General features: G+C 51.2%; 1 protein-coding gene across 4 annotated transcripts; it reads right to left on the bottom strand.

Annotated features, from left to right (window-relative positions):
• Positions 1-5,175: 5,175 nt before the first annotated feature.
• On the bottom strand, positions 5,176-23,124 carry LOC122379249 (3-oxoacyl-[acyl-carrier-protein] synthase, mitochondrial-like). 4 transcript variants are annotated; one of them, XM_043361265.1, is made up of 5 exons: positions 23,075-23,124; positions 12,695-13,057; positions 7,249-7,361; positions 6,905-7,139; positions 5,176-6,581 (listed from the first exon to the last, which is right to left on the bottom strand). In XM_043361265.1, the coding sequence occupies exons 3-5, from the start codon at positions 7,353-7,355 to the stop codon at positions 5,622-5,624; spliced, it is 1,302 nt and encodes a 433-aa protein (XP_043217200.1). In that variant the 5' UTR covers positions 7,356-7,361; positions 12,695-13,057; positions 23,075-23,124; the 3' UTR covers positions 5,176-5,621. The 4 variants fall into 4 exon arrangements, with proteins under 4 accessions (XP_043217200.1, XP_043217199.1, XP_043217201.1 ...); XM_043361264.1 differs by having other exon boundaries at positions 22,945-23,081; XM_043361266.1 differs by lacking the exons at positions 12,695-13,057; positions 23,075-23,124 and adding an exon at positions 7,669-7,978.
• Positions 23,125-23,182: the final 58 nt, after the last annotated feature.

Here is a 23,182-nt window from a genome sequence, read left to right as displayed (position 1 = left end):
TAAGGAGCGCGATGTAAAGACAGAACCGTCCCGCCCCGGCACAGTCTACAATTCAGGCGGCGCGTAACGGCTAGCGCCGGCCGCCGCGCCGCCGCGCCGCCGCGGCGGCAGGATGTTTGACTTTACACCGCTATTACTAGAAAAGTTGTGAACCGATTTTCTTACTTTTTGCACGAGAAGATCCGCAATTCAATTCTGGACAGGTAGCCAAAATTTCACATTGATATTATGCTTGCGGCGCGAGTTATTGGCGAAAAACAGGAGGGGTGGGCGAAATCCGCCCCCCCCCTTCCACAGCGCGTGTTAAAAATGAATTTTGAGGTCATAGGTCGGGGCAAGGTCAGGTCAAACACCTGAAATCGGGCTTTCAGTAGCATGGACTTCAGGACTTCGCAATGGGCGCCTCTCGTCATTAACTATGTCAAAACGGTGCACAATCCATCATATAAGGCCTACAAGAGTGTCAGCTCCATGTACGGGTCAGTCAAGCATAGGTCAGGGTCAAGGTCATGTCAACCGGGTAGGCACATATCCCCGAAAATCAAAACTGATATTCGTAGCCTGTGACACATGTTTTATGGGTAATTTGGGGCGTAGAACACGATGGTGACATTCATTTTACCATATGTGTACGTGTTTGGCTCAAAAAGTTCAATTTAAGAAATTTTGCCAGACGACGGACGTATAAATAAACTGGACCTGAGTTTTCAAGTGCAATCTTTGTCAGTCGTCAGCGTCGGACGTGTTTTTGATCGTCCGGTTATATTTGCCCTTTTCGCGTAACTGAGCAGTTTTGCGCATAAATAATGATTTGGAGGTGTTTGTAATTTACCGTAGCATACTTTGGTGATATTTTGAATGACTGAGTGAGTAAAGTAATTAAGATATAAGCTTGTAAAAATATAATATTTTCGGTAAAATCCATACAATTCGAGTAGACGAAGCTGACCTACATTGCTCGATTTTTCATTAATGATCGCGCGCTGAAAGTTTATCACTCCCTTCGCTCACTTGGCTTCAACGGAGATACACCGTATTTGGTGTAGGTATTTCTCCGGCATTATTTGATATTATATGTAACTTTTTATGCCTAAAAAGGAATGCTGCAAATGCTCCACTAGGCCATGCACTGGGTGCAGCTGTGTAAAGCATGGACGGCAATGCACCAGCTGCCGCTTTGGTGAGCGGTGTCCAAACAGAAAAGGAAGCAGCGGCACAGAACCGGATGACCTCGCCGACTTCATAGCTGACCTCAAGCGTCATGGCCGAGGCCGAGTGCTTCCTCACATACCAAAAAGTGCACGCATTGCTGTCGCCGACACGCTAGCACAGTGTATCACAACTGTGATAACTGATGGCTCACCTAGGGCTTGGAAGTCATTTCTCAGCTTCGCTTACGCAGTCATCAAAGCACCTAAGACGCGAAGAAACAAAGTACGCCACAAAACGCTTACAGCTGCAATTCGCGAGAACATCGCCAACTTCGCGAATGATGACCTCTTCGAGAAGGACGGCAGCCGTCCAGCAGCATCTCGCCGCAAAACGAGCGACACTTATGCTGATCTCTCCAGACACGTGTCGTCAAAGCTGGCTGACGGCGACGTGCGAGGAGCTCTGCGAATCATTACCTCAGACGACTCATTCGCGAGCCCTACCGTTGAAGTAATTGAAAGCATCGCCGACAAACATCCTGAACCGCCTCCTGATCTCCGCAATCTCGAGCCACCTGATGCCAGCACAGCCTCACTGGTTGCGACTGAAGCCGATGTCTTAAAGGCAATCAGCTCTTTCCCTCGAAGCTCGAGCGCTGGCCTGGACGGCATCCGACCAGCTCACCTGCAATGCCTTGTGGCTAAGCCCACCGCCGAGGCTGGAGCGCGACTTCTCACAGCGCTTACAGCTCTGACGAATCTCGCACTCAGCGGCCGGATCCCGGAATTCGCTCTGCGAGCCTTCTTCGGTGCCTCCTTGGTAGCGCTGCGGAAGAAAACGGGAGGCCTGCGGCCGATTGCCATCGGTAGCGTCTTCAGGCGAATTGCTGCTAAAGTGGCAGCCAACAGTGTGTCCAGACGCATCGGGACCGAGCTGAGACCCATCCAACTTGGGGTTGCAACGCGCAATGGGTGCGAAGCTGCTGTTCACGCTGTTCGAGCCTTTGTGAAGCACGCCGTAAGCTCAGCCCAGCCCACGGCCATCATCAAACTTGACGTCAGCAACGCCTTCAACTCCGTAAGGCGGGACACCATGCTCGAAACCGCCCGCGCCAGAGTACCTTCCATCTACCCGCTCATCTGGCAAGCATATGCAACTGCGTCACCGCTATACATCGGAGATTCGAAGGTCTGGTCCCGCACAGGAATCCAGCAAGGAGACCCTCTGAGCTCTCTTCTCTTCTCCGTGGCCATTGACGACATATTACAGGGTATCGACACTGACCTGAACGTATGGTACCTGGATGATGGCACAGTGGGAGGACCACTCGATCAGGTTACCAGCAACATTGGACGCATCAAGGAACAACTTGCCGATAAAGGACTGCAGGTCAATGGCAGTAAGTGCGAGCTGGTTCTGCTGGGAGCCGACAGAGAGGTTTGGCAGCCAGATGCGCTGCTCAGACTAACAGAGCTATTGCCTGACATCCGTCTGACGCGTCCCGAGGAACTACAGCTCCTTGGCGCACCAATCTGCGACGATCAAGTGAAGGCACAGCTCTTGACCGGGAAGCAGCTCGTCAACAAACTCGTGAGCCGAGTGCAGTGTCTCGAAGAAGCGCATCAAGCATTCTATCTCCTGAAAAATTATGTGTGCGCACCACGTCTCCTGTACCTTCTCCGCAGCGCTCCTGCATTTCGTAGTGCAACAATCCTCTCAGAAATTGACGAGCTTGTTCGGCAAGGCATCACGGCTGTCACAAACGTGGCACTGCAAGGTGAATCATGGCGACAGGCTACTCTACCTGTGAGTCTGGGTGGACTTGGAATCCGGAGGGTCTCTGACTTAGCTCTTCCAGCATATATTGCATCGCTAAGATCCTCCGCTCCCCTGATCATGGACATCATCCCCAGCATGGCAGAGAGCATCGATCGGCTCGAGACATCGTTGCACCAACCGTGGAAAGTGGAGACTGGGCTTGAGCTCCCGGACGCCTCCGAACAGGGACGGCAGCGCGTTTGGGATCTAACCGCGGCAGCCGCTGAAGCTGCGAAGCTGCTCGAGGCTAGTCCCGATGACAGACACCGTGCCCGACTTCACGCAGCAGCGCAGCCGCACTCCGGTGCATGGCTGAACGCACTGCCTGTGCCCAGTCTCGGAACACTTCTCGACCATGAAACTCTCAGAGTAGCTGTTGCTCTTCGAGTCGGCGCTCCGGTATGTGCTCCTCACCGCTGCCGGTGCGGATCCACCGTCGACACCCTGGGGCTGCACTCGCTGTCTTGCCAACTGAGTGCGGGCCGTCTGCCGCGACACTCCGCGCTGAATGATGTCATAAAACGCGCCCTGCACAGCGCAGGCATGCCATCAGTGCTGGAACCAACAGGCCTTGATCGCGGCGACGGCCGGCGCCCGGATGGGATGACCACCTTCCCCTTCACCGAAGGCAAGTGCCTTATATGGGATAGCACCTGCGTCGATACATACGCCAGCTACATCATCGGTAAATCGGCGGCCCACGCAGGAGCTGCAGCAGAAGCCGCCGAAAGCCGGAAGAGACGCCGCTATGGAGCGCTGGAAAGGCGTTTCAAGTTCCAGCCCATCGCCGTCGAAACGAGTGGCTCACTGGGACAGTCCACCGTCCAGTTCTTGAAGGACGTAGGTCGGCGAATAGCACGTGAAAGCGGCGACAGGAGGGCTACAGAGTACCTCTTTCAGCGAGTGTCGCTGGCCGTGCTCCGTGGTAACGCCACGTCACTCCTCATGGGAGCAGCCCACACAACTGGTAGCAGCATCGAACCCAACGACAAGGACGACACCGACTGGCAAGCTGGGGGCAGTGAAAACTCGTGTGAATCGAGAAACAGGAACGACCACGAATGCTTACTCGATACGCATGACGACAAAGGCTCCGATATTGCTGTGAACGACCTCGCCACGATCCTAACAGATACCGAAGCCCCTTCTCTGATGATAGAGACGGAGCAGCTTCCTAGGTCGACAGACCTTCTGAAAAAGTATCGCGAGCTCTATCAGGAAATGCGGGCACAGTTTATTGCCCAGGGCCTGGACCGTGACCCTATGTCTGACCCTGAACTAGCGAGATACCTGTCTCGTGGGGGCAAAGGGAGCAAATAGGGGAATGGAGATGGGAGCGTTTTTTTTTTTTACTGCACTGTGTACAATGCGTGACCTGTCAAGTATGTATTTAAGAAATTCATGTATCATGGTTGTGAAGTAGTCACAAGAAATAGCCAAGATTCAGTTCAAGATTTTGGAAAATGCGGAACGATAATCAATAATCGAAGATAGCCATTTGATTGTTCATGGTATTGGCAGTGTAATGGCGTTTACAGCATGTCTGTATGTCTATTCTGTGATTTTATATGATTTTTCGAACATATGCCGTTTTTGGTCGAAAACTAAGAAATCATGACGTCACTAAAACCTCGATATCTCAAAAATTTTCGGACCGATTTTTTTGAAAGTTTGTCACAATAACTCTCGATCAATTCCCTACAGGTACCGAAAATTTGGCGCGCCTGCGGCGCGCCGTTTTTATGCTATGGCCCGGCGAAAAAAGTGGGGGCGTTTAACGCCCCCCCCCAGCAACTCGCGGGTTAAATCTTTTGATTGTTTTTAACGACCTTACAAAAATAAGCTTTTTACATCTATGTATTTTTTGTTTTGTTTATGAAGTTATTTTGAAGATGGATACATTCTTGTATAATTCTTAGATTATTAGAATTTGCCGATGAATTTTTCCTTCAAATTTGGCATTAATGCGATCATAGCCTGTCATGGCCGATAATTCATCTCAGTGAAACAAAAAATACATGAATGTAAAAAGGTTACATACGTAAGGTCATTCAAAACAATTGCTTTTATTCTCGAAAACCCGCAAAGGTTCGGCGATTTCGGGCGCTGCGGGGGAGGCATGTGCCCCAAACGCCCCCCCCCCCGCATCCGCCAGTGAGGAATAGTGTCTTCCATTTCGACGGGCCGAATTGAGAGAAAGCTTGATGCTTTTCAAGAGTCTATTTTGTGAAATCATTTCCTCCTTTATATCACATTAACTGGCATTGCAGGTATTCTCATCATTCAGCCAGTATTAGCATTGATGCGTTCTTAGTATCAAAATTGTTTGATAAAGCTCGGGCCGGCGGATCTTCTACAGCATACCTAACGAATATTCCAACAGGACAATTGATCAGAATATCACTGACAAGTGGTTAACCAATCTACGCATGCGGTCAAACACAATATAATATTACGTAACGGCCACACTCGCTGTTTTCACAAAGGCAGCTTGTGGGCGTTGCACATTGCGCAATTCACCGGGCACCGACCAGCGTCACAGCATGACCTTATCATTACACAATGCACGCCATATCCTGCCCAGCTAACCACTATTAGAGGGAGGTCAGGACAGATTGGAAAGCACAGTTGCTGTCCCAAACAACGCCGAGTCACTCGACAAACTCGGCAAAGCAGAGGCTAGTGTTGGTCCCACCGAATCCGAATGAGTTTTTGAGCGCCACCCGGCGGCCGGCGGTTCGCCAGTGAGCCGCGCGTGGCGGCACCACCAGCCGCACTCCGTCCACCGGCTCCGGGTGGGCGAGGTTGGCTGTTGGCGGCACCAGGCCGTGGCGGCACGAGAGCGCCGTGGCAGCGGCCTCCACGGCGCCGGCCGCCGCCAGCAGGTGGCCCAGCGAGCCTTTGCACGAGGTGACCAGCGGCTGCGAGCCGGCCAGCAGCGCGGCCACGGCGCCCAGCTCGGCGCGGTCGCCCAGCGGCGTGCCGGTGGCGTGCGCGTTCACGTGCGTCACGTCCCCCGGCGAGACGCCAGCGTCACGCATGGCGGCGGCCATGGCGCGGCGCGCTCCGTCGCCGTCCTCGCAGGGCGCCGTCACGTGTCGCGCGTCGCCGGAGAGGCCACAGCCGAGCAGCTCGGCGATGGGCCGGCCGCCGCGGCGGCGCGCGTGCTCCAGCGTCTCCAGCAGCAGCACACCGGCGCCCTCCGCCATCACAAAGCCGTCGCGCGCCGCGTCAAACGGCCGCGACGCCTCTGCCGGCGCAGCGTTGGAGCGCACGCTCAGCGCGCGCATCTGCGAGAAGCCGGCCACGGCGAGCGGCGAGACGCCGGCGTCAGCGGCGCCGCAGAAGGCCGCGTCGGCGGCGCCGGCACGCAGTAGGCGCAGCGCGTCACCGATGGCGTGCGCGCCGGTGGCGCAGGCGGTGGAGGCGGCGTGGTTGGGGCCGCGGCACCGCAGACGGATGGCCACCAGCCCGGCCGGCATGTTGTGCAGAATTCGGGCCGCGAAATGGGGCGACACGCCGCGCGCACCGCGCTCCTGCAGCCGGCGCGCCGAGGCGGCGATGTCCTCCAGGTCCGGGGAGGCCATACCGATGCACACAGCCGTCCGCTCCTGGTCGGGTAGGATAGACGCAGTGACTGGATTAGCAGAGGCAACTATAAAACACATTTGAGGCTCGAGCAAAGTTATGCCGCCGGTAACATACAACGTTAAATCTTTACATTGAAATATAAAAAGGAGAATAAACTGAATAATGTCTACATTTTTAATCTCCCTCTTTCCAATGGCAAACTGCCAGAAACTAGAGATACATCGTATACACGATTCTACAAAAAGCAATAAATAGGGTTTAGCGTTGTACTTAGAAACACACCAAGTAATTTGATAACCTATTCCCGTTCAACCCACGGTCCACGCCGATATAGCGGACGCACCTGTTCGGTTTCGGTGCGCGGCCGCCAGCCGGCGCTGCGAGCGGCCTCCTCCGCTGCCACCACCGCCAGACAGGTGGCGCGACTGAGCGAGCGGCGCTCCGAGGCGGCGAAATGGTCGGCGAGGTTCAGCTGGCCGGCCGCCGAGCCCTCGGGCACCAGGCCGGCCACCCGACTGGGCAGACCCGCGAACTCGGGGCCGGCAAGCCGCACAATGCCGACATCACCGCGACACAGCCTAACAACCACCCAGCGGTCAGGACGCAACTATTGAATACACAACCATCAAAATGGCATCAGAATACCAACGTAAAACAGGCAAACAAGCTGCCTTTTGTGGTTCTCACCTGTCCCAGACATGTTGCGAGCCGCAGCCGAGTGGTGTGACAAGCCCCAGACCGGTGACAACGACTCGGCGTGCTGTGGACCAGCACACCCCGCTGACTCGTACCATCTGGATCTGAAGCAAACAATACAGAATGCCATTCAAACAAAATCCAAAAGGAGTTTGCCTCCGAGAGGGCAACAAAACTATTTATCAGTCAATGACTGCAAGTTAAACACTTTCAAGTTCCAATGTTTCTTCTATCTCGTTTCAAAAGTTTCGGATGTATGTTGAAATTTGTTACACATACCTAGTTGCATACTGCATAGGCTCTGACCCCTACTGTCTGATCATGTCAAGGTAATTCTGGGTATCAGGAGAGTTTAAAAGCTGAATGAAGGTACAATGCCTGTTGATGTGCAAAGAAGGAGACGGCCGGTACCTACTTAATCCGCCGCGCCGGCGCACGTACGAGGGGGTACCCAAAAGTAACGGGAATCGTTCTCTGTAGGCCAAGCCAGTTGTAGCTCGGCATTGCCCTGCTAGGGGCAAACCAGTCTGGCCCCTGGAACTTAGTCTGCAACGTGAGGTGACGAAATAAAGAGGCGCGGCCGCGTGGCGCACGTATTTATTGAAGCACTCCCGCCCGATCCGTCGTTTTTTTATGCATAGCGGAACTGAGCAACAACGCGCATCTGTGAAATTTTGTTTCCTGCTGGGGAAGTCCGCGACTGAAACGGTTCCAATGCTTCAAGCAGGGGTAGCCAGTAACAGTTGGTAGCATTAGGCCAAATGGGCGCTCAAAAACTACTACCCCATAGGGTTTCCATGTTAAATCGACCTTTTTCAAGCGAGCCTCACGCGTAAGCTAAAAGATAAAGTGTCAATATTATTATGGGGAAAGATAGCCTCAAGCTTCCTCTACAACCTTTTTATCTAGCGTTTTTCGATGCGGAGGCCATAACAGGTCCAAAAAGCATTGGGCGCTGCCCGAGGTACCAAAAGCCCCTCCATGAGAGCATAAGTTCCTGCGCATGCGCATATTGCCTCAACCCTGTACAGGCGTAAATCGCTGATACTGCTCACGGACTCGATCAGCCAATCAGCATCACCGATTATATTCATAGATATCGCTAGCATCACGTAAATCCTGCTTGCGAACACATTTAAAGAATGAAACAGCTGCGCCATTTCCGCCTTCCATTGATTCCTTCCATTTTAGTATCAACTATACGCTTTTCAACTAACTTTAGACTAAGTTTTAAACTACGGTTAGTATGTTATTTCTGGTACACATAATTAAAAAATAACTGCTTTATGAATTTGGCTTCACTCTTCAGAATGGAATACTCTATTTTTTCCATATTCAAAAAATATATCACCTACCATGTAACTCATCCAGGTAAAATGGGCGCTTTCCGCGTCGTTGGTGTACCCGTTGTTCTATATACCCTGGCTTCAAGTAGCATACAAATATGCTGCCGTGAGCAAGACGCGGGTTTATGAATGATTTTCGCACTTCAAAAGTGGTCAAATGTTATCCCAAAAGCGCCCCAAAAAAGCTTGCCAAGTGAAGTCAAATGTCAAGACAATGCTGATTTGTTTTTTCGATGCAAAGGGAAGTGTGCAAAAGGAAATTGTTCCTCCCTGGTCAAACTGCCAATCAGACGTTTTACTTGGACGTTCTGCGGCGTGTGTGAAACACGGTGAGACGAAAACTCCCCGACAGGTGGCGAAGCGGGGAGTGGTGATTTCATCGCGACAGTGTGCCAGCGCACACCGCCTTGAGTGTCAGACAATTTTGGACAAAAAATGCATGACCCCACGGATCCACCCTCCCTATTCACCGGATTTGGCACCCTGTGACCTTTTCTTGGTCCCCAGAATGAAAAAGACCTCAAGGGAAACCATTTCGACGACTTTGATAAGGTAAAAGCAAAAACGACGATGGCTCTGCAAGGCATCACCTTGCAAGAGTTCCAGAGCTGCTTTGAGAGCTGGAAAACGCGTCTGCATAGGTGCATTGTCTCGCAGGGAGAGTACTTTAAGAATGATATGAGTGACGATGTGTAGGGATCAGTGAATAAACATATATATATATGAAACAATATCCGTTTCTTTTGGGTACCCCCTCGTATGTCATCTGGCTCCTGTCCTGTCCTAGTTCTCATGGCCACGTGTTGAGAAAGTACCTATGAAGGCTGAGACCAGTCTTGTACGGGACTCCACCAGTGCGACACGAACCAGTGTGCGACTTAGCCAGTATGGCCTAACGAGTACAACCAGTCTTGGACGGGACTCTGTCGGTGTGTGACGTCCCTTAACCCGCGCCCCGCTGGGGGGGGGGGGGGGCAGAATCTGCCCCCCCTCCCGTTTTTCGCCAATAACATCTAAACGCGTTACGCCAGCGACGTCAAACTTACAGTACCTTATCATACATCAATTTGACACGTTCCCTGAAAATTTGAGCGAAATCCGTCGGTAAATTTTTGAGAAATTGACGTTTTAGTGACGTCATGTTCGCCATTTTCGCCTCAAAAACGGCAAAATTTCAAACGCCGCTAACATCTTCATTTTTTAAGGAATCAAGACGTAACAAAAAAGGTTATACGTGATTCTACTTTCTCTATCAAATGGCTATCTCGGTTTTTTGAAAATTTTGGATTTTGGCCCAATTTTTCTAAAAAAACTGACTTTTTTGGGAAAATAATTATAAAATCCAAAATTTTGAGTGTATCGAAAAAACCGGAATATATGTCAGAGAAGTGGTCTATGTGCACCTACATACCAATTTTTAGAAGAATCGGTTCAAAAATGTGGGAGTTATTCAAAATTTTATGACGTCACGACACACAAAAATTTTGAAAAATGATTTTTTTGGAAGTTCTAGACCTCGTACGGAAACAAAAATAGCACCATTCGATTTGCCGTGAAAAACTGAATCAGAGACACCTTTTTAGGCCTTAACAACCAACTTCAAAATTTGACCTCACTTGACCTGACCTTGACCTGACCTCGACCTGAAATTCATCCAGAGGTGGTCCATATCACTTATTGAGTGTGCCTATTGAATTCTATGAGTAAAATGACCCATAAAACATGTGTCGCACATGCCCTTTTCTATATTTTGTTTTTGGTGACCTGACCTGACCTGACCTGACCTTGACCTTGACCTTTGAATGACATTGTATGCAACGAATATTGTCTTGGTAGTCTAAGGACACGTTTTGGGCAATCAGTCTCCGTCCATTCTTCGGCAACTACGGTGCAAGGCCGATACTGTAGAAACTTGCATTTTGTACCCTTGACCTGACCTTGACCTGACCTCTGACCTACTTAAGCAAAAAAATTTGGGCTCTTAAGATCCGCCTTGTTGAGAGCTTTCGATTGCCGTTTTCCCCGTCTTTCTACGACCATCGGTTCGGAAGTTAGACAGGGGGGGCAGAATCTGCCCCCCCCCCCCCCAGCAGGGCGCGTATGGCTGAATAGCCCAGCGGGGCGCGGGCTAAAGCCTCTCCCCTCTTTGCAGGGTTAACAGATGGATGTTGTATGGCCAAGTGTATTGTCGAGAAGAAGCAAGTGAGTAGCATGCACCTGCAAACGAATCATCCGTCAGGACAAAGTCATGCGCGCGGGCATGCGGGATCAGACGGCAGCGAAATGCGGACTAGCAGTATGCAGAGCGCGCGGGAAGACGAGCGTACACAAGCACGGACATAGAGCGCACGGATAGACGGGCACACACACATGCACATATCCATATGCAATGAGTATGCTGACATGCAGGCATGAAGAACACGGAAGAACCATGACAGGTGTACAACAGGGCCCGACGACGTGCGATGGACATGTTCTGATCATTTGGCCACTTCCAAAGCAATCTAGCATTGACATTTACACATAAATGAACAACATTTTTATGTGGTCCTCCGGGTGACAAACCCATTCATCGATCGAGTACACATACAAGCGCACCGAGTGAACAAACATGAAAAACATGAACTATACCCATCAAAGCCAGACACAGCCTGTCCCACTCAACAAACTTCAATTGACTGCGACCTCTGTCACCAACTGATGACAATCCAAATAGGGAGCCTCAAATCATGATTTGGATACAGAATGCCCAAGCAAATTAAATCCTGGCTCTTCAGCCTTTGAAATCTGCCTGCCCAGTAAATATGCCAACGTCGGCCCGGCGTCGGCAAACATCGGGGTAGCGTCGGCATCTCGGCATCGGCATGCCGACGTCGGATTGGATGTCGGCTGAACGTCCGTAGTGCCTCGGCTGGGCGTCGGTCCAACCAAGGTCCAACGTCGGTTGTACCTCAGGTTGATAGCGTGGAGACGTGGGCTGTACGTAACCCGGCTGAACGTCGGCTGAGCGTCGGGTTGACAGGGGGGAGATGTCGCGCCGACGTCGGCCCGAAGTCATCTCGGCTCAAATTCTCGGCAAACGATCTCGGCCCGACGTCGACTAGACCTCGGCTGGACGGCTTCTTGGCCTCTCATTGGTCAAATGAACAGACCACGTGAATTTGGCCAATGAGGAGCCAAGAAATAGCAGCATGCTGGCTAGCAACCTGCTGATAAAAAACTGCGACCGAACAGGGCCCAGGCATAAGACATGACTTTGAGCCACGCAGTGTTAACTAATAACTTGGATTTTGGAGTCAGTGTCAGACAGTAAGATTTAAGTGACTCTTATTCTGACTCCTGGCAAAACTGCTAACTCTGACCGACTCTGACTCCAGCTCAGACTCCGCAGCCCTGTGTGTAGGAGTTCCAACTTCCAGCATGCACATGTGGGGACAAGTTTCACATTTCTGCCAAGTTATTGATCATTTTTGCATTTTTATATCCATACTCATCATGGCAAAAAGCACCATCTCACATATTAAAAGTTAAAAGCCAATAAGCTCAGATATGAATCAATTAATCTAAGAACAATATCAAGTAAGCCGGTCCCGTAGCTCAGTTGGTAGAGCGTTGGACTCCGCGTGGTGAGAGCACGCGTTCCCGGTTACAACAGTCCGGGTTCGAAGCGCGACGGGCGCTTGACATTTATGGGCCTCCTGACAGGTATGGTTGCGGTTGGTGGCAGGCCGTAGCCAGGCGAAGTCAGTGAGGGGACCGGCCGTGCGCGGCTATGTGCGCACGTTAAACTTTGGACTCTAAATTCTGCCATAGAACTGGAATTGCGCGATCGGAGGGCAGAGGGCAGGGTCACCGCAACAAGCTTCGCTTAGCGGTGGCTCTGTCCTTGTGAATCCTTCCCAGCAAAAGGTTCGGACTAAATTTATTTAAAAAAAAAAGTTTCACTGAAACTTTATCAAGTTTCACTGAAACTTAAATTTAAATCCATTCAAACTGAAACGTGAACTGAAGGTAAAGGTCCAGGTGAAGGCATGAAATGTAAACGCACGTTTAATGAGCATTAGGTATTGAGTTCAGTGATTGAACCTCACCTTCTTATCCAAAAGGCCAAAGCCGTGATCAATATTCTTGCGGTGTTAACATGATAGATTGAATAATTTTGGACACTGCCGAGCGATAAACATAGAAGAAAACAATATAACCTGTGTCAAAAACACGGCACACACCCACACCACAACTTACTTACTTGTGGTTACTTGTGGTGTAGGACGTATAGCCTCGTTGGGCCCAGAACGTCCAGTTGAATTGTCGTTCCTCGTAAAGTCGTTCCTTCACGTCTTGTGACTTGATGTAGAGCAGTGGGGGCTAGTATAGGGAACAGGATTGCTAGGACTGGAAGGACAGGTGAGGTTGATCTTGGGGTAGCTGAGAGGGTGTTAGTGTTAGTTTTCTAGCTGCAAACAAAAAGAACTGGGTTAAGAAAAATAAGATAATGGCGAATGGGGACATGACACAAACATCATAGTAGCAGGGCCATGTTGGCCACCATAGTATCCAAATTGTATGTGTAACAGTCACATGATCGGTCCACATTCTGTAGGCACCCTGAGCTACGCAGAGCTCGTAACCCCGGCCAACTCTGACATCAAGTAGTTGACAGTATAGTGTGTAGGTCGGTACAGTCGACCATAGTTCATGTCTTGCGCCTAAGTGTGGTGTGGCTGAACTAAACAGGTAAAGGAAAAAGAAGGGAGACACTACGTTGCATGCAGCTCAGCTACTGTCGCTTTCATTCATTCCCTAACTCACACATACACACACATCCCTCTTTCTCAGTCTCATACTCTCATCCCTTCATACAGTGGACCGGACAGAAACATTGTAACACACACGAGCAGACAAGGACAGGACACAATACATGTTATGGTCATTTACATGCCAATCGACGGACATCGCGTAAACTGCATTGGGCGGTAACAAACTTATGGAACATAATACAACCAAAGGAAATAACAGGCGAATACGCTGAAGGTCGGGAACATGGTCCCCAAAAATCGCATAAACATAATAGGTAATACATGGAAACACAGCATTACAAACGGCGCATCAGGTCACAGTCGTGTAGAAAGGTAAACAATTCATCGATAATGTCGCTCTGGTCATTACCGAGGAGCGACTTAAGATCGAATGTCATCCTATGTCGGTTGCAAATGTCTATCAGTGACAATCGCTCCACTGCAAACTCCGGGCATTCAACTAGGATGTGTTCGACAGTCATAGGGCAGTCACACAGTTCACATTCTGGCCTTTCGTTATGCTCTAACAGGTACGAGTGGGTCAGTCGCGTATGTCCAAGTCGGAGGCGGCAGAGTATCACCTCCTCACGTCTGTTGGAGCGAAGACTGGTTTCCCATCTGCCAGATACTTCCTTAATCGATTTCAGTGTAGTGGTGTGACGGTAAATCGCCCAGATATCATCGAAGCGACTACGTAATAGACGTCGTAGAGTAGGGAGAAAGTCCTTATAATGCATCTCAACTTCATCTGTGTAAGGAGACGATATGGCCCGCTTGGCCTCAGCGTCAGCTATCTCGTTCCCTGCGATGTTGCTGTGACCAGGGATCCAAAGTACACAGACATGGTGTCCAGATGTTGTTAATCGGTCGATGTAGTAGATTATATTGATCACTGTAGGAACATCAGACGACGCATAGGTGATGGCCATCACCACAGATAAGGAATCGGTACATATAACAGAACGTCGGATGTCATTTGTTCTAATGTAAGCGAGAGCCTGCAGTATTGCAAAGGCCTCTGCAGTGAAAATGGAACACTGTTCTGGAAGTCTATACCGTCGACGTACATGATTGTGAATATATGCGCAGCCAACTCCGTCTGACGTCTTGGAACCGTCCGTATAAATAAATGAAGCACCCGCATACGCAGTTCTAAAGTCATGAAAGGCACTTTGCACGTGAATTATGTCAGCTTTCTTTCCTGTTCCATGTATAAGTTGATGGACTTCACAGAATGACCGTCGCCACGGTTCAACTCGTGAGCGTTTTGCAACTATACCTGCAGGGATTACAAATCCAAGCTCATCACTCATGTTTTGTATACGTTCGTATAAAGGAAATCCAGACATCCGCTTCATATACTGTCTGTCAACGTTATGTAGCCGAACTGTGCCAGTCAGTAGGGGGTGACACGGATGGTCATGGATTCCTCTCACTTTCATACAGTAACGAAGGGTCAAATCCATACGTCTCAGACGAAGTGGATATACATCCGCTTCTATCAACATAGGAGTCACAGGGGATGTCCTGAAGGCGCCTGTGGCTATTCGTAAACACGCATTTTGCACGCTCTCAAGTGTTTCGACCATGGAATTGCCTGGACCGTCAAGTATATGACAAGCATACTCGAGAATAGGTCGCACCATGGCCTTATACAGACGAATGAGAGTGGAACGGTCTGCGCCACAGCTACGACCGGAGAGACATTTAAGAATAGACATACGTCGGAGTGCCTTGGCTTTCACATATTGTACGTGTTTATGTAAATTCAATCGCGAATCCAAAAGAACCCCCAGGAACTTCACTTCCTCCTGGTAAGGAATAGTCTGATCATAGAGTCGTATGGCAGGAATGTCACGTAGTTCTTGTGCCCTCATATAACGACGGAATATTATTGCACTGCATTTGGGTGGGGAAAAAATGAAACCCCAGCGGTCAGCCCACCTGCTGATGCGATCCAGTGAATCCTGTATGGAGGTGATTAGTGGCTGTATCTGTCGGCCTTGGACCCACAAGGAACAATCGTCAGCATATATGGCGTATTTCACTTCATCGGGGACGTCGGCAAAGATATCGTTAATCATGAGGTTGAACAAAATTGGGGAAAGAACGCCACCTTGGACAAGACCATTCTCTTGTTCAAAAACATCTGATAAGCCACCACAGCTAACTTGGAATGTTCGGCCACGAAGGTATTCCCGGATAAAATTCATCATCCGTCCCTTAAAACCTAGTCCATTCAGTTTAGTTAGGAGAGCTACGGTGGATGTCAGATTGTACGCGTTCTTTAAATCGAGAAAAACAGCCAAAGTGTATTTATTGGACAGGAATCCTCTTCTAACGTCAGAGTCCAGCCGTATCAGGTGGTCGGTTGTGCACCGTCCCTTCCTAAATGCAGACTGGTACCGCGATAGAAGGTCACGATCCTCGATGCACCACGTCAACCTGTTTGCAATCATCCTCTCCATAAGTTTGCTAAGACACGATGTTAGCTGAATTGGACGATACGATTCCACCTTGTCCCTCGGTTTCCCAGGTTTCGGTATAGGTACCAGAATGGAGTGGCGCCATGCCATCGGGTAGGTGCCATTGCACCATAAATGGTTCATAAGTTTCAGTATCTCCGCAACCTGGTGTTCAGACATGTGTTTAAAAAAAGCGTAATGCAGAAAGTCCGGGCCCACAGACGTGTTACCACTGCTAGTGATTGCCGTGCGTAACTCATTGAGAGAAAATTCGGCATTGTACGCTTCATCATTGTTTGAGAAGAAATCAGGCAGTTGGTTAGTCATCTCGGAAACGTGGTCTCTAAATACTGGTCGGTAATTATCAGACGAGCAAATGCCCGAGAAGAACCTTCCCATCGTATTACCAACTTCGAGTGGATCGTCGACAACGTGGCCATTCACTGTCAGAACAGGCAATGGCCTCTGAAACCGTTCTTTCATGGTGAAACGTCGAATAACCTCCCATAGATAATTGACGGGAGTTGTATGGTTAAATTGCTCCAGTAGCTTTTGCCAAGAGTCCTTCTTAGCTGGATAAGCATTTCAAACATTCGAGTTTATTGTTCATTGAATGAGGCAACTCTCTGCAATAAACGAACAGACCATTATGTTGAGTGCACAGTAGGTACATACGGTCATGCTCAGGTATGCCCCCACGGAAACGAGTGGATGCGAAACGCAGGCACGAGATCTTGTTGCGGAAGCTAAAAATGAAAATGAACGTGGTAACTTCCCCAGTAAGCAACATGATGGTCAAAAGAGACATGGCATAATCCGCATTACAGGAAGGTCTGGAACGCATGTGAAAGAAACACTGGATGACTCGTAAAGCACACGCAGTTACGACGAACACACGAGTGCGCACATGACTCGTAAAACACACGCAGTGACGACGAACACACGAGTGCGCACACCGGGCGCTTGTCGGGTACATGTTGTGCATCACTGGGCGCTAGTAGTCGGTAAGCAGCACATAGGTGGCGCAGAGATACTACAGATCGAGGACATCACGTGCGAACCGTCGGCGACCCCGAGAGGACGGTGGCAGCTCCCGGTCTGAGCGAGGGGTGGTTAGGGAACGCGAGCACGGGTGACAGGGAGTCGGGAGACACACCGGTATAGCAGTAGGCTGTCGGTCAGGGGAGTGCGTCTCTGATTCAAGGGCCACAGCTGGAGGGGTCGCCGAGGGCGATGAGGCGGCGTTTGCAGGATCTGGCTCTGGACTGGGGCCCTGCGCGGGGGGCGGAAGTGACTCAGCCCCGTCGGTCTGGGACGGTGGTGTGCCAGTCAGCGAAGACTGAGCAGTGCCAGGTCGCAGCTGTGGGTGGTGCAGACCGTGATCGGCGGGGTGGGGCCTGGGCGCGGGAAGAGGGACAGTAGGTGTCGTGTGCGCGAGGGGTACAAACGAGCGCAAGAACTTCCGATTGCGTAGGGTCATCCGTCGTGATCCGTCGAGCATGATCTGGTATTGCCGAAACGGCAATGCGGCCACCACCACTCCACGGCGGTCCCAGTTTCGAGGGTGGTTGCCCGACTGATTTTGAACCAGCACATGCTGGCCAGCTTTTAGTGGAGGCAGGTCCTTAGTGTGTGCTTGCAGACGCTCATGGTCACGAGAGGTGCGCTTGGCTAGTGCTTTCTCCCTCCAGCATGCGACATCTTGCCACGTCTGGCTGAGATCCTTGTGGTTACGTAGGGGGGGGGGGGCTGCAGCGGTAGCCCTGGGAGGAAGTCCCGCAACTGTCTCCCGAGGACTAGCTCAGCTGGGGACAAGCCGGTGTCTCTGTCAGGGGTGTTGCGGTGCTGCAAGAGTGCGCGAGTGAGTTTCACAGAGTCGAGGGACCCATCAGCAGTGACGTTGTCCCGTATGAGGCGTTTGGCCGTTTTCACAGCGACCTCAGCACGGCAGTTCGCGTGAGGAAAAGCGACCGATGTGAGGCGGTGGTGGATCCCGTGCTGAACGAGGAAATCCTTTACCTCTTGGGCCATGAACTGAGGCCCACCATCACTTGTGAGTGTTTCGGGGACCCCCAGACCGCGGCAGAGTTCCATGAGGACGTCTTTTAGGCTGATGCCGCGCCAGATCTGAAACCAATTGCTGAATCGGTCAACAACGACCCCGTATGTGTTCCCCATGTACGTGAAGTAATCGGCAGCCACGTGTTGGAATGGATATTCCGGCGTGGCTGGTGGGATAGGCGGCATGTCGGCCTGTGATGGCGCATGTCTGTTGCAAGCCGCACAGCGTTGCCGGACCGCTTCAATGTCCTGGGACATGTGGGGCCAAAACACGAAGCGTTCCGCGCGTAGCCTCATGCCAGTCACTCCCTGGTGCGCGGCATGGAGGGTGTCTAGGACACGGGACCTGAGAGCCTCGGGGATGACAGGTCGGCCGTGGAAGAGAAGGACGGGCCCCGACGTGCTGAGGTCGTGCCGGATGCGCCAAAGAGCGCGGAGTGGATGAGGGAAACCATCCGGACACGCAGGGAATGACGTGTTCGCCATTTGAACTGCCTGGCGGATGATGGGGTCTTGTTCCGACGCCCGAGACAGGGTGGGCCAGTCGATCGGTTGCAGTGCTGGCGACACCGAGCACAGAATGTCGGAGTCGTCTTCATCACCTGGATCCTGCGGGCGTGCCATTAGAGAGAATAGGTGATGGAAAGAGTAGCCCTCATCGACCACAAACAGCTCGTCGATCTGTGACTCGACAAAGCTGTCATCGGACCCCTCGCGCTGTTCCCTCACACCATACCTCGAGAGAGCGTCGGGGCCTCCATGGAGGCGACCCGGGACGTGGACCAGAGAGAAGGACCAGCCGAAGCTTTTCTCTTTTAGGCGTCTCAGCCTAGGATTGTCTATGCCGTCCAGGGAACGGTCGCCGAAAATACCCAGGAGAGGTTTGTGGTCGGTTCCCACCACCAGTTGGTCACAGCCGAGTGTAAAGTATTTAGTTTTTTCGAGGGCATTGGTGACGCTCAATGCCTCGCCCTCTGTTGGGGAATAGCGACTCTCGGCGCTAGAGGTGAACCGAGACCCGACGCCACACACACGCCACCCAGCGGGGCAGCAGGTCGGCTTGAGTTCGGTGCAGGTACAGTGTTTTTGAAGGAGGACGTACCCGAGTCCTGTTTTACACCAGTCCGTGAGGATGCACGTGGGCTTGGCGCGGTCAAACGACTGGATTCCCTTCTCCACCTCCCGAGCGATGACCTCTCTGGTGTTTCGGAACAGCTGGTCCAGAGTCTCGTCCCAGTACCAAGGACAGTCCTTCTTAAGGAGGGCGCGGAAGGGGAGGAGTTTAGGCTGGGTGGCATAGAAAGCCGACACTTGATTGACCAGAGCCATGAATGATCGAAGGTCGGTCACCGAGGTCGGCGTCGGAAACGACCGAATAGCCTCCGTGTGGGACGGCAACGGTCGGACGCCGTCAGGGCCCAGACGAAAGCCGGCCCAGTCCACGGTCTTTTCACAGAACACGAACTTGTCGCGGTTCTGGAGGATGCCGTTTCGGCCACAGAGCGTCAGATACTCCGCCGCATGTTGGAACATGCATCGAATCGTGGGCTGGTACAGGATGGAGTCGTCGATGACCCTGTCACAAGACTTCACATTCAGTGTGACCCGATCGAATCGGTGAGTGTAGGCATCTCCGGAGACCTTGTACCCTTGAGGGACGGTTTTGTAGCGGTACCTGCCCCATGGTGTCAGAAAGGTCGTGAGGTGGCGGTCCGATTCGCGAATGGCGACGGAGTGGTAGCCGTTGAAGGCATCTGTAGTGGTTTTCCACTGATCCGCGTGGCACGTAATGGCTTTTGACACAACAACAGGGAGAGTTGCCTCATAGCTGGATAAGCATTTCAAACATTCGAGTTTATTGTTCATTGAATGAGGCAACTCTCTGCAATAAACGAACAGACCATTATGTTGAGTGCACAGTAGGTACATACGGTCATGCTCAGGTACTTCTTAGCCTTCCTAATTACCTGTCTAGCCTTGGCCTTGGCCCGTTTATACTCGAGCAGTAACATGAATTGCCGTGAACGTCGAAAACGGTTAAGTGCCCGTTCTCGTTCCTGCATCGCCTCCTTACATTCGTCAGTCCACCAGGGACAGTTATATTTCCCTTTCCCCGATTTCTTGGGTATTGTTTCATGGGCTGCATTCATAATATTTTGTGTCATAAGCTCACAGTTCCGTGGTCCCTCCGCATCGTCAAAAACAATATCACACTTCTCACTAAATTCTGTCCAATTGGCTTTGGGCAGGTTCCACCTTATGTGAGTTTGCTCGTTTGACTCCCTCGCTCGAGCGCATTGGTAAGTAATGTAAATTGGACAGTGATCACTCGAATAAAGATCATCATCTGTTCGCCAATCCAAGTCAGGACCGAGCGAACTAGAACTGATGGTAATATCGATGTGGGACCACAGACCAGTGTATTCGTCTAGCCGTGTAGGGCAACCATTATTCACAACATTGAGGGCGTTATCCTGTATCACCTTCTCCCATATGTTACCTCGGGAGTCGCAACGATCTGCTCCCCAAAGGAAATGTCGGCTGTTTGCGTCTGCGCAAATCAAAAAAGGTTTGGGCAATTGTGATATGAGGGCGTTTAGGTCCTGGAAAGTCAATCGATCAGTCGGGGGTAAATACAGGGAGCAAACACATAAACGGCTGGCACCAGCACGAATCGAGCAAGCGACAGCCTGCAGTTCAGTATTCAGTTCTATCCGGAAATGAGGGCTGTTGTTAGACACATATACGCAAGCACCTCCTTGCCTGCGATCAGCAACGGAGTAACAATTATACAGAGTATAATTTTGTAAACTAAAGTCATAACGATCTGCAGGAAGAAAATGCGTTTCCTGCAAACATATGAGGTCATTATCACCGCACGCAAGCAGTGGCTTAATCTCGGCCCATTTTGAAATCAAACCACGGCAATTCCATTGCATGATCTTAAACATTTTGAACAACAATGAAGCTCCACTGAAACCGTTCCCAACCTAAAACGGAGGTTCGGCCAGTCCGGTGCAAAATAATATTCAGCTCGGGACACACCATGAAATCCGGAACAAAAGGGAAAATACGCGTAACATACGGTTTCCACTCCATAGGAGTGAAAACGGACAGCTGGTCCATCCTAAACGATCCAGTACGGACGCACTTGTTTACCAGACGTCTAGACAAGGCGCCCCAGGCGGCCCGCCCGGTCCAGCTCCGGTAACCAATCCCCGCGCAGCGACCCGTCCGGCGGGTCACCGCACACCGCCGGAGGCTAAACACGTGACCGGGGCGGCGAAGGTCACCGCCACGTGTCCTCGGTAGAAAAACAAACCGGCCACCGCTCGTCCCTTGCCAATGGAAAATTGAAATCGGTGCTTGGGGGTATGCATTAAATACAATTGAAGAGCATTGATGAACAGAATGATGAACAATGAATGATTTATCTATACTGAACAGAACCTTGTAGAGTACAAAAACTAACAGAGCATGATGAAGCATGCAACAAATAATAGTAGACACAGATATAATTTTGAGCAACTTGAAAGTGCTACAAACTGCCATAGCAGTTAGAATGTTGAGCTCTACTAAAGATGAGGTTACTAGGCTGGCTTTTCCCAGCACTTCTTAAGGGCTGGGCCAGTAGGTGGGGTCGATTGAGGTGTTTGGTTTACTTTACGACCTTTGGAAGATCCTCGAGACCTGCTCTTCCTGTTGATGGGCTGGGAGGCACACTCGGGGTCATCGTCTGAAAAGATGGAACCAGGGGGCAAAGCCCCAGATTTTACCACTGCATTCATGTTCTTGGGCGGCACAATCTTCCCTCCCTGGTTAGAGACACCGGGCCCAGACCCAGCACCTCCAGCGTCACATGTCAATGGGTCACTGTCTTTGTCCGGGGCAGGCAGAGCCTCCATGTCCTCTCCATCATTGTCTGTGTTGTCTGGCTCTGGGGCAGCTGATCTGTCCCCCAGGACAGGAGGCACCGGTTCGGGCTCCCGCCGGGGAGCCATCCGGCTGGCGATTCCTGTGAGAAATGTGGTCAGCTCATCAATTTTCTTCTCGAGTTTGTATACCCTTTCCTTGAGGTCACCGTCTGTGGGCCCGTCACTGGGAAGTGGGGCACGGCTCACCTCTGCATATGAACGGAGGACTGGGGGTCGACTGGAGACCTCGTATTGACGTCTGGCCTCTGCATAGGAAATCTCCTGGGTTACCTTCATCCTACAAATCTCCTTTTCCCTCTGCCAGAAAGGGCAGTCACGAGAGCGACAGGTGTGCTCCCCGCTGCCACAGCTCAGACATCGGACCTCACAGTCCCCCTCATGGTGGCGTTCCCCACACTGGAGACACCGTTGAGGGTTTCTGCATCTCGCTGCTGGATGGCCGAACTGGCCACACTGGTAACACATCAGTGGGTTTGGGATGTGGACCTTCACATGGTAGGTAGCATAGTCAAGCTGTAATTTGTCCGGACAGGTTGGCATGTTGAACGTTAGTAGGAGGGTGGGAGTCTGTTCAGTCCTGCCATCCACACGCCTTGTGAACCTCTTGGCCCCAACAACCCCGAAGACACCGGCCACTTAACCACATCATCCTCAGACAGATCCTGGAGGTCATAGGCATGGATAGTGCCTCGACTCGTGTTGAGTCTGGCCTCTCGTGTCACCTCACAGTCCTCACCCAGCAGTGACGTTACAGATAACAGTTTCTCAGTCTGTTGAACATGTTTGGTCTTAGCCAGCAGGCTACCATCTCTTAGAAAGCTGGCTTTCTCAACCTTCTCACTACCAAGAATTGTTCGAAGTGCAGACTGAACCCATGGCCAGCCTTTGGAACGAAGAGGGTTGCCACTTTTCAGGCTAAGTTTGACATATGACCCTAAACTACCTTGCCGTCTCAGAAATTCCTCAGTTATGTCTTCCCCCCGCGGACGCTTAACCCTAGTCCCCGACATGTTGCACCCTGTGCCTCACGGCATTAGTCCCACACATCGGGAAAAAAAGGCCAACGCCCTTCTCACCCCCTTACCGTATGTAACCACAAAAACCAAAGACAACCAACACAAAGAAAGCAAAATCCCGAGAAAAACAAGTGCAAATCTTCCAACAGTCCAAAGCAAGATTCTTGTCCAGATCCCAAGATCTCAAACCGATCGGACCTTCAACGGCGAGAACCACGGCGAGAACCTATCCCGATCACGGCTCGAACGCGAATATGCCACACCACAACCACAACACAAAAAAATCTTGTTTTGTCTATGTTGCGC

The sequence above is a fragment of the Amphibalanus amphitrite genome, unplaced genomic scaffold, assembly GCF_019059575.1.
Source record: "Amphibalanus amphitrite isolate SeventyFive unplaced genomic scaffold, NRLGWU_Aamphi_draft 000074F_arrow, whole genome shotgun sequence".
Taxonomy (NCBI): Eukaryota; Metazoa; Arthropoda; class Thecostraca; order Balanomorpha; family Balanidae; genus Amphibalanus; species Amphibalanus amphitrite.
This window is presented reverse-complemented; position numbering and strand designations above follow the sequence as displayed.